The sequence below is a fragment of the Colias eurytheme genome, chromosome 16, assembly GCF_061535395.1.
Source record: "Colias eurytheme isolate Ceu_HAF_F1 chromosome 16, ilColEury1 Martin Lab GWU primary, whole genome shotgun sequence".
Classification (NCBI taxonomy): domain Eukaryota; kingdom Metazoa; phylum Arthropoda; class Insecta; order Lepidoptera; family Pieridae; genus Colias; species Colias eurytheme.
The window spans coordinates 4,780,617-4,800,043 of NC_142995.1; the positions used below are offsets into that span (position 1 = coordinate 4,780,617).

A 19,427-nucleotide genomic window follows, 5' to 3' on the forward strand; every position below is an offset into this window, starting at 1 on the left:
ATAGCAAAATATAGTAATATATTAGGATTTTACGCACCAATCATTCATTTCGTTTTGTTTTAAGTGTAGTAGAAATATTTAACACGATTACATAGGTCAGTTTCTGTGATATATCCAGGATAGTAATGATTATTATTCATAAAAAAATATAAAGAAATTAGAAAATTATATCATTATATGCTACCAAATAAATATTGTTTAAATATTCATCACCGTAAAAAATTAAGATAGGAAATTCCAAGAAAAATAACTTAATGAATTTTTTATCTAGCATAGCTTAAAAATTATTGTTGTACTGGATTACATGAAAAAATTCACTATCTGTGATTATGTCTGTTGAAATTGGTTTGTTATTATTCAATTAAATGGTTTTTACTTGTGGATCTTTGTTATTTAGCTGATTAAAATTATTTCTTCTGGAGATCTTAGGCCTCCAGTTTCTGATAAGACCACAATTCAACTGTTTTGCTACGGAAATCTGTGCGTAACCTTAATGAATACAATGCCGACGATTTTCGAGAACCCTTGTTTTTAAATAATGGATTCGAATAAGGAATCTACTTCAATGAGGAACATACAGGAGCAGGAAATTATTAATGTAGATTGTAATTCTAGTAAAAGCACCTTAAAACATCAAGGGCAGGGTGATGGCGATGAAGAAGTGTGCGCACCAATGTCAAATGAAATAGAATCTTTCGCAAATGTTCCGAGTTCGGCTAATATAAATTCTGCATCTTGTAACGAGCGCAGTGAAGAACATATTAATTCATCAGAAAAGAAAGATGGTCCAAATGAAGCAGCCAACAAAAATTCGGGTAAAATACCTTGTAACGCAACAAGTTCCCCATTCGAAAAACAAGTTGCAGGCAGCAGCAAATGTGCTTCAAACTTGAATAAAAGCGTGTCTCAATGTGAAAAGCCCTGCAGCCAAGTAAACAATACGTGCGCGACTAAGCCTAATTTATTGTGCGACATCAATGAACCTTCAACAAGTGGTATTTCTGTCGCTTCTTCAAGTAAATTAGAGCCGATGCCTAGCAGTAGCGAAACAAAAGACAAGAAGAGACCATCGAGCTTAAGGCTAAAAAGGCCAATCGTGGATGGTGAAGATAGTTCCAGTGATACAGGAAATGATGACTATTCATTGGGATCCGAAGATGGATGCATCTATACATATCGGGGTGGTGAGCATTTAGTAGATATTTTAAATTGTATTTAGTGTACATTTGAGACTAGTTTAAACTCCTAATTCAGTCATTCCCGCAGCTATGCCAGCCGGACCTCAACAGGCTGCACCCAACCCAAGAGCTCCTGGTTCGAGAGTATCAAGCCCCGACATGGACTTCTTAGAAATGGACTTTGATCCTGGACCATCCTGCGAGGCGGATACCGGTGATGAGTCAACACCAGAAGCAGATATTGAAGTAGTAAGTGTGCCTGAAGCTAACGAGCATGCTATAAGGGGCACATCACCTGAATATCAACCAGGTGTTGCACAACCTCACTCTATAAATATACCAGTAGCTCCAAGCAGTATAAAGACATCAATTTTTGACTTACCACCACTTGAGAGTGAGACTGAAACTGTGCCAGAAAACACTACTGTTGTAAAGAAGATTAGAAGGACACACACAGAATACATACAACATGTAAATGTGAGGGGTGAAAAGCTACGAGTTCGCAGAACCATGTGTCACTGGCTTGATACTAAACCACAGGGAGTTCACGGGTCTAGTGGGGATTTGATCTCATCTAAGGACCTCACTTACCGTATGTATTATTTACTATTTGTCATAATTATGTATCATACAATATTTTATTATTACAAAATAAATTAATTTATGAGTTAGCATTTTCCAGTCCGTACTGGTCTACATAGTATTTTCTAGTGTTAGATTTTACTTTTTTACGATTTTTTATTGAAATTAAAGATTAATTTTTAAGCACGCATTTAACTAATTTCTAATTTCATAATTTCAAAAATCATTGAGAGTAAGCAGGATCTACAGCTCATTATTTTAGTGCCACAAGTTTATTTAATGTCTTGGTGATTTTTAAGTGTTCTATTTTAGTTAATGAAGAACAGAAGAATGAAAGTATGGTGCATCAGACAAACCAGGGAGAGAATACTACATTTGAAACTGTTAATTTGACACCAGCAATGTATCATGTAAATATGGCTAAAAAGCTTATTGACGACAAACCAAATACTGAAGAAGGCCAAAGTTCATTTATTGTGGTGAGTTACTTTCTATGTTCATAATATTGGTCTATTGTTTCATCTGAATTCTGATATTTATTCTTTATTCATTCTTTTCTTATCTATATCACTAACTAGCTTACCACCCGCGGCTTCGCACACTTTGTCTAAAACCAAATAAATTATATACTAAAACCTCCTTCTTGAACCACTCTATCTATTAAAAAAATCGGTTGCGTAGTTTTAAAGATTTAAGCATACATAGGGACAGAGAAAGCTGAATGAAAAAAATGAAAAAAATGCTCTGAGGAATTGTTCCACCTACTACCAGCCGCACAGTTCCACCACCGGACCACACGCCGTAAAAACCTGTTCCATCCGCACCATCTTGATGGTTGGCGCTCCACCACTGTCCGCTTCACCCGCAACTTCCTTCCGCGTACGGTGAAACTGTGGAACGATTTGCCACCTGCGGTGTTCCCGAACAACTACGACATTGGGGCCTTCAAGAAAAGAGCTTACTTGTCCGTAAAAGGCCGGCAAAGCACCTGCAACACTTCTAGTGTTGCAAGTGTTTATGGGCGGTGGTGACCACTTACCATCAGGTGGCCCACCTGCCCCTTTGCTTGCTCTGACATAAAAAAAAAAAAGAGAAAGCGACTTTGTTTTACACTATGTAGTGATAATTATTATTAACTAGCTGCCCAGCGGACATGGTACTGCTCCATTGCACTTTTTTTATGTTTTCTCTCCTTAAGAACCTTCTTTGTGCCCTAATAAAAACTTCACTAAATTTCTTGAGCCATTCAGGGGTTTTACTCTCTTCTACCACCATATCGTCATTATATACTTGTTATATTATTATCAAATGGCTTGTTGTTCCTTACCTTCTCTGCATAGTCTTTTTCCTTCCTATGATCATTGTTTGTTTTCATTAATCTTATGACTTATACAAAAAGAAAGTAAAAATAAAGGTGGCACTCTTGTTGATGTTAATACAATAAGAAGGTATGTTATTAATTTTTACCTATATAGTGTAAAAGAAATGAAAGAAATATGTTTTTTTCATATCTGATTGATGGCTTTATTGTTGGACTGAATAAATTTTTCTGTACTCAGATAAAACAAAACTCGTCAATATACAAGAAACTAGGGATGTAACGATACCGATACCGATACCGATATATCGGCCGATATATCGGCAAGCCGATATATCGGTATCGCCGATAATAAATCAACCGATACCGATATTTTTTTATTAAATTCTTTCTTTCTTTTATTTTCTTTTTGCATTGTATTCATTCATATTGTTTTATTTCTGTTTCTGTAATAGTGTTAAGGAAGAGCGGAACCTCCTGACACAAGCATTTTATTTGCTTACTAGGAGTGTTCCAATCACAAATTTGTTTATGTAAAGGAAAGAAATAAATAATTTTATTTTTTTTTAATTTTTAACGTGATAACGTTTTTAAAATCGTTTTAGTCCGGTGACATGTTCATAAACTTGTGTCACACCAAAACCTCACGAGCGCGATCGCAGGTATAACGAGAGAGACGGACCGATCTCCCGTTTCATCTCGAGCGCTGCCACTGCATTATGTTATCACGTAAACATCTCGATCGTAAACCTACTTTACAAACAACCAATTTTTTTGATATCAAATAATTCAAAAACCCGCGCCCAATGAACGATGCGGGAGGCCGCCCGCGCGTGCGCACTTTGTTTTCTGAAAAAACTCTACCAATAGTAAACTTTTATTAGGTACTGATTGTATGTGTGTTACTTAAAGTTTAACTGACTTCGTAAAATAATAATACTAAAATAAATGGTTTTGTTGTTTTTTGATTTGGCATTTTTATTTAAAAGAATTCATTTCATTTCTTCATTAACAGTTGTCTCTGTTAAATGTTGGTAACTTTTTATGCATAATTCACTATTTATTTTTCTACCAAGCCATCGATATCGGTATCGGTATCGGTATCGCCGATACATTACTACAAATATCGGTATCGGTATCGTATCGGCAAAATCATGTATCGTTACATCCCTACAAGAAACAATTAGAATAGGTATTTGTCAAATCTATACTAATATTATAAAGCTGAAGGTTTTTTTTTGTTTGTTTGATCGCGCTAATCTCGGGAACTACTGGTCTGATTTGAAAAATTCTTTTGGTGTTAGATAGCCCATTCATTGAGGAAGGCTCTAGGCTATATATTATCATCTCACTAAGACCAACAGGAGCGGAGCACTGCAGTTAAAACCGAGGAGCACAGCTAGTTTGGGATACATTGGAGAAATATATCTCTTGCTTTTAATTTATTATTAACACACAAAATTATGTGATATACCCATAGAAATCTAAATAACAAGACACATAGAAGTGCTATAATGTCATAATTCGTATGAAAACCGCTGTCGCCAAAATCAACACATTCAAACCGAAAGCTAAACAGTACACACAAGTAAACTATGCCTTTTATTGGACAGCTTGATTTTAGTGAAAACTAACTTATCTATTAAATTAAGCTTTTGAATATGTATCCTAACGCACGAATTTACGGTTTATTTTAGAATAACATCCCTAAGTATATGAGACTTTTTGCTCCAATACGAACAAACGTGATAATAAGAATGGTCGACTGTGTCATTCATTGTTATTTCGATTACTATGGTCATATGGTGACACTCGTAATACTTGTAAATATTCTATCAGCCGTACAAATAAAAACTTGCTTATTCAAACCTTATGCAATGCATAGATATGATAAGAATAAATAAAGAATAAGGATGTCATAATTTCTTACAAATAAATTTGGAATAACGTCGATGTATCTATGCTCACGCTATGCAATAGGCGCGAAGCGGCAACGTCGCAATTCATTCACAAAATTATGAAAAACATTGAAATTGTCTACGGTTAAGCCTTGGTGCTGTCATTTTGCTGACGCTCGTTTGACTTCGTCGAATTTGTTGTGAAGTTTCATCATACGATGTTCTGTTTATTTATTTTTTAAATATTTATTGGAAATAATTTAAATATATCATTAAATATGCAAGCAAATGATAGATAACGCTATCAAATATCTGGAGAACAGAAGATAAACCCACCTTGAGATAGAGAGTTGCCAAATAACTGGTACTCAAAACATACAACTCCAGGCTTAGAAGATTTATATTTTCAACGAAAGTGTATATTATTGTGATAAGTTTAGAAATAAGTTTTATGTATGTATGGTTTGGCGCATGTTGTAAATAAATAAATCATTATAAATATCAAAAGGGTTTTTCATAATTTCGTATATTTTGACATTTCATACAAAATTTTCCATTTCAATAGGTACGTAATGAAATTATTAATTTGCTCAACTTTTTCTACTTCTCGTATTACTCTCATTGCTATTATCTCAAATTTAGATTGAAAATTGCTTCTAAAACTTGTAAAACACAGCACAATGTACTAAAAGATATGTTATAACTCGGTTATGTCAGACTTATACTAGGGTGGTAGCCGTAATAAGGACGGAATAGCATTAGTATGAATACTTATTACGAAGTTATACTAGGTTACATTTATTTCGTGTTTATTTGTATGATTTTTCCTTATTCTTAGTTTATTCTTTGCATAAAATGTTATAACTCGTTTATTTGTACGGCTGTATAATTTTAAGGAAAAACGGCATTATTTCTAAAAAAATATGTATATTTTCCGATGAAATATTATTCCTTTATAAGTATAATTACAACTTGTGGAAGAATTTCCGCAATGGGAATTGCTGAAACACACCATGTATACACTCATACGTCTCCAGAGCAACTGAACAGTGACGAATGCACTGGTGATGTGCAAATCACCTGAGTGGCGACAAGGTCACGCACGCTTACGACTTCTAGTGTCTTGTTATTTAGATTTCTATGGATATACCTTTTCAAATCTTAAAGAACACTGTCTGAATTTGTATTATTCATGTACATCAAAGGAAGAAGAACCGATGCCAGGACCATCGCAGAGTAGCGAGCCTTGTATAGAACCACCTAGATGCATGGTGTGGTCTGAGCGGGAGGCGTGCGAGCAACAAGTTACCCAGATTGGCACTTCTGCCTGTGGTGCCACTGCTGTTGTTAATGTGTTTGTGAGTATTTTTGTCATTTTTTATGTTTTATATAGACTTTATGCCAATTTGTAAATAATTTTATTCACCTATTACAACTCTTAAATAAAAAAAATTACGAAATACATTATTCTGCCATAAAAGTGTCTGGTTACCGAAATTTAATTTGACAAATAATTTTATTTATTCATTCGTACACAAATACGTAAAAGATGTGAATATGAGTGTTATATAAGTAACATTTTTTATAGGAATCTAAGGCATGAACATTAAATACTTGCGAAAATTACAGTTCTTTTGTTTTAACTTATAATCAAACAATAAACAGACTTGAATTGTTCCAGATTGCATTAGGAGTTCCCGTTGATATCGAAAGAATCAATTTAGCAGTTGGAACCAGACAGAGGGCAAATAACGCACCAATACCGAGGTACTGACGTTTTTCCAAAAGAGTAACAGACCATTCATCGATCCATCCAACCTCACAAACATTTACGTTTATAATGTTAGGACAAGATAACTTATATTGTATTCTACGAATTATATTGTATTTTTCTCAGGTATCTGCTATCGAGGTCGGTAGCTGGTTGCACAGCAGCCGATATAGTAACGGGAATCCAAAAGGCATCTGATGGTCTGGTTACTGCTAGATTCTTCCCAACTTACCCTGAACGTAGCCTCTCGTTGTCGCATTGGCTTGCTGATTGGATCTCGCTTGGTAAGTCAGAAATAATTATTATATTGAATACGTAATGAAACTGTTTCTTCATATATCGGATTGTAGAAACAGTTTCAACACAGAAAAAATTATCCATCTAGTACAAAGGGTCCCTTCCGCTGGAAGGAAGGGGAATAAAGCGAAATTTAAAAGAAAAAAAAAAGAAAAGATATATATCGGATTGTATTTTGTAATGTTCGTAAGCTGTGATTTTTTTTAAAGCTATACTTTTGTATTGAAAAACACACGAGTATTGGTAGTTCAGTTATATGTTTTTTTGCAAATATTTAAATAATAATTATTTTATTTTATTGTAATAAACATAATTCAATTTTTAACTTTTTTCACAGGTGCAGTGCCAATACTGACTCTGAATTTACAGCAGGGCTGCGAGGGTGAGATACCCGACGCATGGCACCACCAAATGGTATTCGGGGTATCACCTCGAGGGATCTACCTATGTAATCCAGTGGAGTGTGTGCCAGAGAACATACTGTGGTCCCGTCTTGTGTCCCCATCAGTACTCCTGGTTCGCTCCAGGGATGTGATATCTCGCTTCAACCAGGAGACTGACATGTCTCCGCTCACTGCTGTGCCTGATGTGCGCTTCAATAAGATGAATGTGCTCGGTAAGTGGTAATAAATATTACGTTTTTTGAAGTGAAAACTTCTTTAGCGGCGTTCGGTATAAAATCTTAAACTCACGTCAGGACACGTGGCCTGATCGAAAAAGCGTAAGACGGATTTTTTTTAGCCCTTATATTCCATGCGTAAGACGGATACCATTCCAAAATATCAAACATGCTGTACGTTAATAATCAAGTTTTCACTTCTGCTGGCACTCCCGGAGTGCAGCCCGTCTTTTTTTGAAGTATTTGTTCGTAATAGATATAAATTTTTCACTGTGATTTTGAAGGTACTCTATTGCAGATTACGAAATAGTTACTGAGTAATATATAAATCGCATTCTAGAAGAATTCTACAACTAAAGTTTTAAATAACAACAATTTCATGAAGGTGACTGTGACTTCTGAAAAATGAACCTTAAAGTCACAGATATTTGACTGTTATTAGAAGCGCTTCTTATTTGTTATTTTTATTATGAGCGAAGGATTATTAAATATTATAAAAAAAATATTGAAGTATGTAGATAAATATAGTGGAGTCAATTTAAAAAAGTAGGTCAAGTAGTGAACGTTTACCACGAATACAATGCTACTTGTGTATTTCCTGGTTAAGTAGCCAACGTTAACCGTGAATACAACGCTAATTATGCATTTACAGGTCAATTAGACAACGTTAACCGTGAATACAACGCTAATTATGCATTTACAGGTCAATTAGACAACGTTAACCGTGAATACAACGCTAATTATGCATTTACAGGTCAATTAGACAACGTTAACCGTGAATACAACGCTAATTATGCATTTACAGGTCAATTAGACAACGTTAACCGTGAATACAACGCTAATTATACATTTACAGGTCAATTAGACAACGTTAACCGTGAATACAACGCTAATTATACATTTACAGGTCAATTAGACAACGTTAACCGTGAATACAACGCTAATTATGCATTTACAGGTCAATTAGACAACGTTAACCGTGAATATAACGCTAATTATGCATTTACAGGTCAATTAGACAACGTTAACCGTGAATACAACGCTAATTATACATTTACAGGTCAATTAGACAACGTTAACCGTGAATACAACGCTAATTATACATTTACAGGTCAATTAGACAACGTTAACCGTGAATACAACGCTAATTATGCATTTACAGGTCAATTAGACAACGTTAACCGTGAATACAACGCTAATTATGCATTTACAGGTCAATTAGACAACGTTAACCGTGAATACAACGCTAATTATGCATTTACAGGTCAATTAGACAACGTTAACCGTGAATACAACGCTAATTATACATTTACAGGTCAATTAGACAACGTTAACCGTGAATACAACGCTAATTATACATTTACAGGTCAATTAGACAACGTTAACCGTGAATACAACGCTAATTATGCATTTACAGGTCAATTAGACAACGTTAACCGTGAATACAACGCTAATTATGCATTTACAGGTCAATTAGACAACGTTAACCGTGAATACAACGCTAATTATGCATTTACAGGTCAATTAGACAACGTTAACCGTGAATACAACGCTAATTATACATTTACAGGTCAATTAGACAACGTTAACCGTGAATACAACGCTAATTATACATTTACAGGTCAATTAGACAACGTTAACCGTGAATACAATGCTACTTGTGCATTTGCAGATCAAGTAGCGAATATTTACCACGAATATAATACTTAATTGTACATTTACATATCAAGTAGTGAACGTTTACCACAAATACAACGCTAATTACGCATTAGTAGGTCAAGTAGCGAACGTTTACCACGAATACAATAATTGTGCATTTGCAGGTCAAGTAGCGAACGTTCACCACGAATACAATGTTCATTGTATATTTATTTACAGGTCAAGTAGCGAACGTTTACCACGAATACAATAATTGTGCATTTGCAGGTCAAGTAGCGAACGTTCACCACGAATACAATGTTCATTGTATATTTATTTACAGGTCAAGTAGCGAACGTTTACCACGAACACAATAATTGTGCATTTGCAGGTCAAGTAGCGAACGTGCTCCGCGAGTGGCGGCACGCGGGCTGCGGGGAGGCGCCGCCGCGCACCCGCCACGTGCGCGTGCCGTGCGCGTACCAGGCGGGCGTGACGCTCGCGGCGCTGACCGGCTCGGAGGCGCACCGCCGCCTCGCGCACGCGCCGCACCCGCCGCTGCACGCGCCGCGCGACCAAGCCTGAGACTGGCGGCTCCTGATTCACATCACCATGGTGACATGTCTGCTCTATTATGGCTGGTTCACACTTTGATTAATGTGAGTGCAGGTGATTAGTGCGAGTGCAGGTGTGTAGTGCGAGTAGTGTCCAATTGACTGCGAGTGCAGGTGATTAGTGCGAGTGCAGGTGTGTAGTGCGAGTAGTGTCCAATTGACTGCGAGTGCAGGTGATTAGTGCGAGTGCAGGCACGCTGCGAGTGAGGGGGAAGGGAGGGCGCGCGGGACGTGGCTACTCGCAGTCCACTCGCAAAAAAATAGAACACGCTTCTATTCACTTTACTACACAGCCTACTAAACACTCGCACTAAACAGTCGCTGTCCACACGTAGTACTACTCATCACCTGCACTCGCACTAATCAAAGTGTGAACCAGCCATTAGTGCAACTGTATCCTGATTCACATCACCATGGTGACATGTCTGCTCTATTAGTAACGCCTGTATCCTGATTCACATCACCATGGTGACATGTTTGCTCTATTAGTAACGCCTGTATCCTGATTCACATCACCATGGTGACATGTCTGCTCTATTAGTAACGCCTGTATCCTGATTCACATCACCATGGTGACATGTCTGCTCTATTAGTAACGCCTGTATCCTGATTCACATCACCATGGTGACATGTCTGCTCTATTAGTAACGCCTGTATCCTGATTCACATCACCATGGTGACATGTCTGCTCTATTAGTAACGCCTGTATCCTGATTCACATCACCATGGTGACATGTCTGCTCTATTAGTAACGCCTGTATCCTGATTCACATCACCATGGTGACATGTCTGCTCTATTAGTAACGCCTGTATCCTGATTCACATCACCATGGTGACATGTCTGCTCTATTAGTAACGCCTGTATCCTGATTCACATCACCATGGTGACATGTCTGCTCTATTAGTAACGCCTGTATCCTGATTCACATCACCATGGTGACATGTCTGCTCTATTAGTAACGCCTGTATCCTGATTCACATCACCATGGTGACATGTCTTCTTAGTGACACCTGTATGGTTGTGTGGAACGGATTCCTTTATTTCACCTCAATAGGTGGCAACATAAGATTGATGGCATATTCACATCACGATTGTGACATATCTCGCTGACACGCTCCTATTGGTCTCACTAATGTGATTGATTTTACTCGAGTATTGTACACTATCTGCGCTTCCCAGTTTCACCAGCGTAGCTCCGCTCCTGTTAGTCTTAGCGTAATGATATATAACCTATAGCCTTCCTCGATAAATGGGCTATCTAACACCGAAAGAATTTTTCAAATCGGACCAGTAGGCCATGACATTAACGCGTTCAAACAAACAAAACTCTTCAGCTTTATAATATTAGTATAGACTATAGATATTACTACACTTTACGTGATCACGGAGGGACGGACAGTCTTCTAGTGACTACGCTCACTGTATGCAATATACACTACACCTTCAGGCTATGCCTATGTATCCTGCGCTCTCTATATAGGTGATTTTTTTAAACTGGGCAAGTTATTTGCCTGATACCGTCACCGCTTCACAATTTATTCTCTAAATTCGAATTTATTGCAAGCACTCTAAATAGATTTTGACCTATATTATCAACAAAACCTTCAAGGTTTTGTCTTGTTTGTGTACTTTCTCATTTATAAAACAATGACACCGCTTTTTTCTATGTATAAACGAATATTTTGCACAAAGCATTTCGAAAAAAAAATCATATTTTTTGACGCTGTTAGGCAAGGAAAAAAAAATTAATATTTTATGTTTAAATACTATGCTTCCAATAAATACTTACTTAAAATGTACTTTCATTTATTAAAATAAAAATTCATTCACAGGTGAATCGGAGGCCAGCAGAACCACAAGACAAAGAATAAAGGACATAATTTTACAGAAAATAAATTGTGTGAAAATGATTATGTCCCAAAAACGACCACTAATACATAATATTATATACAAAGTACCACCGAATTTTGTTTAATAGCATTACTCGATTGTATACTCATCATGGATTTCTCGAAAACATTGTATAATTAAGATTTATGTACATTTTACGAAAGATATACAACTTGATAGTTGGTGCATTAGCCTAAAACCTAAATAATAGACATTAAATGTCGTAATTATTATCAATTAAGTGCTTGAAATTTTCGGCAAATAATTTCAATGTTAGTGCTGAAAATGTTTGAACCAATGCATGATTGTTAAAGATCCTCGAATGCCATACCTCATTCCAAAGAGACCTAAAATTGGTTTGAGTGTAACGTGTTTCCTGAGGTCTAATTTAGTCATAGTAATTCTAATTAAGGCCAAATACGATTTAACCCTTAAGTATATTAGTATTTTAGCTTGGTTTTATTACAAATTGCGATGTATGTCTGTTTATAGGGATGTTATGATTCGTCATTATTATTGTATATGAAAATCCCTATATACTTTAAAATATAATTTTCTGTCTAGTCCTGTAACTCAGACAGACTCGGGTATCCGAATAGTTTATTTCCCTATGATAAACTATTCTTATTATACATATTTAGAGTTTAACTTTCGTATTAGGATAATAACTATTATATAATAATATATTTAATCACAGACAATTGAATAAGTTTTTACTAATAAATTTTTGGCAGCAAAAAGCCAAAAGACTAGAGAGCCGAGTTGTATATTTTTCATGGTAATGCGCAAACCGATTCGTATTTAATCTATAACATACATGGTTTTAGTGTAAGGGCTTTATATAATTTTATCGCTCAAATATTCAAGGGTGTATTATGTTATTGACACCCTGTTTTATTGCTTTATCTGCATTGGTTTTTAGTACAGGTTAACAGAATTGGCAGTTTATGAAATAATTCGTGCTTTAAATATATAGTCATAGATCAATAGATCGTAAGCAAAAACTGCATTACATATTTGCACAGTTTTTGCTACATTGAGTTTTCCAATTGACTGATTTATCCTCACCTATTTAATTAAATAAAATTACTTTGCATCTGAACTCTCAAGCTTTTAAAGAAAAAACGAAGCCCAAGGTGGCCGTTTTTAAGAGAGAAAAAAAAAAAAAAAACAGAAAGGCATGTTGAGCAAGTAAGATGACACGCTAATTATAGTTCCTTTCCTCCATTCCTATCCTCAATTTTATTCCAATGCATATAAAGCAATAAATTTAATTTAAATAAAAAGTTACAAAAATTGTGATCGGCTAAATTTTATTAGCCACGTGTAAATAAGTGTGTATGGATACGATATAAAATATATAGATAAACATTAGAAAATTGGTGCTTACTAGTCAAAATTATATTAGCACACCTATATTGTCATTCGATACATTTATCGTACGATTATCAGTGAAATACACTAATTTTACCACGAGACCTGTAAGTCTTCAATTAACTTCGATTAAGTCTCTTTTCACTCTAAGTATGGTGTAAGTTTTCTAAGCAAAAGCTACGTGTATATGCAATTTTAACGTATGAAAATAATGTGTACCGTATTTCGTAGTGGATCAACTTATTTAAGAATATATTTTGTGTCACACGTATGGTAATTAGGGCATTGCTAAGTGCAAACATAACCTCTATTGTATGTGGATTAAGGGTGAAATTGTGATAAAGTATCTTCGAGTCGATTGACTTTTATGAACTAACAGTTTCATCGCATAATTGAGACTAATCGTGAAATTGTATAAACTATTATATTCACTTTGTGTTGCGCCATTTATCTTGTGTCACTGTATAGTGCGTATTATTATAGGATAAAGTTACATTTAACTATAAATTGTATATTCATATTACATATACCAATGTAGTTGTAGATAGTAACCTCAAAGGCGATACATGTATTTATTTATTTTATTTGGATATTGTAGCAGTATCAGGTATCATGTTATTTTAAACAAACTCATGTGTAAGTGTCTAAAATTGTATTCTTCTTGAGACCTGACGTCGATATGAATGTAATACCAATTATATATAACATTGTATTTTTGAATAAATGGTATAGAATGAATTTGCTGTTTTATTTGTATTCCCAAATATTTAAGTAATAATTTATTTAAAAAATATCGTTATTTCTTCCTATCATAAGTTAAAGCTAATAATTTTTTAAACAATTCTGGCATCGCTCCTGCATCAGATGGTAATTCTTCCGCCATTTTTATAATTGCGTTATATCTTTGTCGTTCTTCAGTTTGATACACGTCACGTAGTTGCAATTCCTCATAAAGCTGCTTCACGCGCTTTACTTTCGCTGGATCGTGGCTTCCATAGCAATCTATAAACACCTCAAGCTGTGCAGTATTAAAGCGCTTCAGCGCTTCAATTGCTAGCCAAGAACATTTGCCCTCTTGTATGTCGGTTCCCGCCTTTCCGGTGACTTGCTCAGAACTAAAGCAATCCAGGAAATCGTCCTGTTGTAAAATACGAAAATTTTTAATATAATTTTTTAATAGGTAATTAAAAATATTACAATTTCAATAACATAATATCTATTCTTACTTGCATTTGAAATAAGTAACCTAGATCCAAGCACATTTTCTCAGCTCTCTTATAGATATCTGAGTTCATATTATTAGCCACTAACATGCCTAAGAATATTGGCAATTTAAATGTATAATATCCTGTTTTAAACTTTACTATTGCAGCATATCGCTCCGGTGTGAATAGACTGAAATCGTCCTTGTTTCGATGTGCCATCGTAAAGTCTAAATGTTGGCCAATGGACGCGTAGAAGAGGGTCTAAAAAGATAATTAATTTTTAAGTTTGATAAATCTACAATTATTGTCTTTTTTTCATTCTACTTACATTAAACATAAAGAAAATTATAAGTCGTGTTAGCAACGGCATAAAAATTATTCAAATCGTCATGATTAATATAAACAAAACCGTGACTTAATAAATATAAAACAAAACTATTAATAATTATATTACTTATAGCGAAATTATGAAAACCGATGATAAAATATCACATTTCAATATCTGTTTTTTTTAATGAATTTAAATAAAGTGAAAAAGAACTTATGTCGGTACTCGAACAATATCTATCGCAATTCGCAATTAGATAACACTTGTACAAGAAATCAATTCAAAGAGTGTGAAAATATAGCACCAACCTCATTAAATAAATGCACTATCTCTTTATATGTGGGTAGTTTCTCACAGTACACTCTAATCACTTCATACATAGCCGACTGAACTAGATTACAATCGTTTATAGCTCCCATACCGACTTCAGGCAGTCGATACCAACAAGGTACACCCCTACGGGTCGTCGATCCATCCATAATATCATCCATTATTAATGAATATGCTTGAAGCTAAATAATAAAAAAAAGTTAACACAAATTATTGTTGTTAGAAAATCTGTAGTCTCTACCATCATATACAATAACTAGTGGTCCGCCCCGGCTTCGCCCGTGGTACCTACATGTTTAAACTATCCTATCTCTCAAATTGGATCGAACTGCACATTGTGTGCGAATTTTATTATAATCGGTTAAGTGGTTTAGGAGTCCATTGAGGACAAACATTGTGACACGAGATTTATATATATTAAGATTAGTCTCTACATCTATAGCCTCTACCATCTATAGTATCTACATATCTATATTCTGTAATTCGTAAAAATACGACACCTTAAAGCCGCTCATAGGTACATATTTTTACAATAGATTAACATAATATTTTAATTACCATTTCCACACACCATCCCAAAGCTCTTACAATTTCTAGGGATTCCACACTTATATTGTCTTGTTTTTCCAAAGTTTCATATGAGAGAATAGTCGTTAAGCCACGTGCTTTCTTGCCACCGTGCAAATTGTAGTCCAAGATCTGTAAAAATTAAATGAAATAACCTACGATTATTTGTTCGTAGATGTGAACTAAATAATCTTATTTTGCTGCATTCACACAAAAGATTAATTAATTAAAAATAATGGTTGCCTGTAAAGTCGGTTTTACGGGCGAAGATTTTGAGTGTGTGTGAGTCGCCTGCTCTTTTGCTGGATTTGACATAAAAAAAAAAAAAAAAATTTTACGTGACAACGTCTTTTTCTCGATCATAGTTGAGTGGGAGAGAGACGCAAGGCATTCGGCGGGCCTCTCTCTCGTTCGGTGACTCATCGTAACGTTACCGAGCGTTACAGGTATATTAAGAAGAGCTGGAACGTCAACACATTTACAAATTGCACATGTTAGGCCGGGAGATACTGACACAAAATTTCGGGCCATTTGTAACAGGATGGCGGTCTAGAGGGGTCTTAGTACGCAATGACAAAAAGAAAAATGATGGTCAGAACGCTGGTACCGGCGGACTAGTCGCGTGGGCGTTAGTCACACTCGTCGGATAAATAGCGAAAGTCCAACGATTTGTAACACAAAAATTTTAGAATTTACCGATAGCCCTTAAAAAAGATGTAGGTGGTAGTGTCATGCCATACAGTTACGATGTGACTTACAGTCCGCCATACCGACGTGAATGCGTTGATTTTAAAAAAAACAATTCAACCATTTGTACCGAGCTCACTTTTGCACAGGTAACCATCGTCGTGCAGCCATTTACTAAAATTGCCATGCCATACTTTTCGGACGATTCCAAATGGTCGCCATACCGCGGAAAAGTCAAACGATTTGTAAATCGTTTGACTTTCGCTATTTATCCGACGAGTTCGACTAACGCCCACGATGACCATCATTTTTCTTTTAGTCATTGCGTAATAAGACCTCTGTAGAACCGCCATTCTGTTACAAATGACCCGAAATTTTGTGTCAGTATCTCCCGGCCTATGTATGTGTCATATTTTGCAATTGTTTATAAATACAGGGTGATGTAATTGGTGTAGTACGAATATCTAAAAATCTATGAAGAATTTTGTGATACAGTAAATGGAAGAATTATAGACTATTTTACAGTATTTAATAAAATCATTTAATTTTTTGTTCATTTTTATTAGAAATGTCAATTTTTCTCACCAAGGTGGAAATTTGGATGATAAGGATCTTGTTAGAAAAATATAAATTTTGACTAAAATCGGCATTTTTTTTTTCAAAAATCAAATAACTAATTAATAATCAGAGTTATCACATTATTAAAAAAAATAAGCCAAACTATACACAATTTTTACCTACTTGATGCAATCCTCAAAGATCTCAATCCAATAGAGTTACTATGGGGCATAATTAAAGGGAAAGTAGCATCACAAAATGTGAACTTTAACTTGAAAACTGTGTAAGAATTATTTAGAAAGGAAGCAAATGCTATTAGTCTGGATATGTTTAGTGACGTTTGGAGAAAGACGCGAGAACATGAGGAAAAATATATTCAATTAGAACTAAAAGTAGATAATTACACTGACTCATTTATAATAACATTAAGAAATTCCGACAACGAAACATCAAGTTCTTCGAGCGATGAAAGTTTCAGTGAAGTAGAAGATTACGATTATGATTAAATAGATTCTTCTTCTTCTCTATAGATACTGCTTTCTGAATTGGTGGTAAATGTTAAAACTGTTAAACTGTTATGACGATTCAAAAGTGCTTCTAGAAGAAGTCTAATTGTATAAATGTTTGAGTTTGAGTTTAAAACCAATAGTGTGAAAATTATACAATAAACATGTAACACATATTTGTTAGCGCGTATTGGTAGGTATTACGTACTTACTACAAATATAATATTTCTTAGATATCTTTACTCGACCAAAGTCAGGAATTTAATTATTATTTGATAATTGAATGATTATTAATACTTTGATCCAATTGATTATTTTTTTTTTATTTAATTAACATAATATTAATTCTTATGATCTAATTTACATTGATGCAATCATAAACTCATTCAAGTTTTTCTGTGCACCATAAGCCCACAAACCGCTACATATGTTTCAATTTATTTACTTTTAAATTATAATTTTACAGGTTAATTATGAGAGCTTTCATAAGTAATTATATTTGCATATACATATCTACAACGCACCCATTTTACAATTCAAGTCTAAAAATATGAAACTAGAGTCGCATTTATTTTTGAACATACTGTAAGTGAAATTGCATAAGTGTGAGTACTGTGAACATGCCAGCTTTCCCTAATTGACCGATACACTTTTTCATAAGTGACTCCCAGTCGCAACCTAATTTAAGACGTTGTCACGTCAAAATAATTCAATTCCTATTTATTAATATTCTAAATTTTAAAGTGAAACTTTTATTACATCGTCTCAAACTTTTTGGTCTGTGTAGCGCATGTCGCGTGTATCGCGGCTGCCGAGTAGGTATAGGTCTACTCGGCAGCCGACCGTCACGCGACATGCGCTACACAAAGCAGTGTTCGGAACCGTTCGAACAGTTTCACTTTTACCGTGGTTTCAAAAACCACACAACATTTTTTTTTTAATAATAGGTAGTTAAGTTACCTTCTTCATCCAGACAGCTACTGAAGGATTTTGTTGGAGACCAAAATTTTTGCACACTGCATCGATGATGGTTGGATATATTCCTTCGAATGATTTCATTTCAGTTTTGTATTCCGAAAGAGATGTATTTGTACTCATTTTGCTGCACAAATGTATCGGTTGTAATCTGCTAAAACCTTAATATTAGAAGCAACGTTTGGCTATTTTGTTATGGATACCTAGGTACTACCTCATCAGGCATCATACCTATACATGATGCCATCAAATTTTTTATTAACTAATTTTATCTAATAAAATCATTAAGACTTACCGTTTACAGTTTCGATTTAGTGTTAATTTGATTGCATTAAATAATAATTTGACCATTTGACTACTAGAACTCATTGATTTTGAAAATATTTTTATTATAAAACACGTCCTGAAGCGGCACTATGCAATTTTTAATAACCCATTACTAGGTATATTATGTTAAAACAATCACATGTTAGTTGTTACTTTATTGTTTTATTATACTGAAAGTCGTGAATAACAACTTAATTGTTATAATATTATGATGTACCAAAAGACATACCTACCGATTTTTTTTAATTACTTTTATGATTAACTAGCGGTCCGCCCCGGCTTCGCCCGTGGTACATATCTACGTTTTCTCTACATAAAAACTATCCTCGTACTTCAAAGAATATAATAAAAAAAGAATTATCGAAATCGGTTCAGCCGTTCTCGAGTTATGCGCTTACCAACACATTTTGCGATTCATTTTTATATATATGATTAATTTAGTGAATGTACCTACTTCAATCCTTGTAATTAAGTAGGTAGATAATGATTAAGTCGCTTGAAACAAACATTTTGGAATTCTTATTTTATTCAAACTCTATTAGAATAAACGTGTAGCTTCTAAATTGTAATTAATATATACTCTAAGCTTCAAAACATGGTTTACACTACGCTACTTAAGTTACTACATATGAGGAAGTAAATTAATCTAACCTTTTAAAGTTATGTTTATTACAAAGTATGTTAATAATTAATATGCAGAAAGTGAAAACGACAAATAAAAATAGGTACCTACTGAGTTTAATTTTGGGTATTTTGTAACCGCT

The 19,427-nt window shown here is 34.7% G+C and overlaps 2 protein-coding genes across 3 annotated transcripts; one reads left to right on the forward strand and one right to left on the reverse strand.

Annotated features, from left to right (window-relative positions):
* The first annotated feature begins 329 nt into the window (after nt 1–329).
* Nucleotides 330–12,360, forward strand: LOC149901748 (uncharacterized). 2 transcript variants are annotated; one of them, XM_090110706.1, is made up of 9 exons: nt 330–1,184; nt 1,255–1,770; nt 2,073–2,239; nt 6,182–6,334; nt 6,658–6,743; nt 6,874–7,031; nt 7,382–7,660; nt 9,693–9,916; nt 11,749–12,360. In XM_090110706.1, exons 1-8 carry the CDS (start codon nt 539–541, stop codon nt 9,884–9,886), a joined length of 2,199 nt encoding a protein of 732 aa, XP_089966832.1. In that variant the 5' UTR covers nt 330–538; the 3' UTR covers nt 9,887–9,916; nt 11,749–12,360. The 2 variants fall into 2 exon arrangements, with proteins under 2 accessions (XP_089966832.1, XP_089966833.1); XM_090110707.1 differs by having other exon boundaries at nt 1,267–1,770.
* Nucleotides 12,361–13,976: 1,616 nt separating this feature from the next.
* LOC149901749 (farnesyl pyrophosphate synthase-like) lies at nt 13,977–18,705 on the reverse strand. Its single transcript, XM_090110636.1, has 6 exons — nt 18,632–18,705; nt 18,322–18,490; nt 15,602–15,742; nt 15,022–15,225; nt 14,407–14,646; nt 13,977–14,318 (listed from the first exon to the last, which is right to left on the reverse strand). Exons 1-6 carry the CDS (start codon nt 18,703–18,705, stop codon nt 13,977–13,979), a joined length of 1,170 nt encoding a protein of 389 aa, XP_089966762.1.
* Nucleotides 18,706–19,427: the final 722 nt, after the last annotated feature.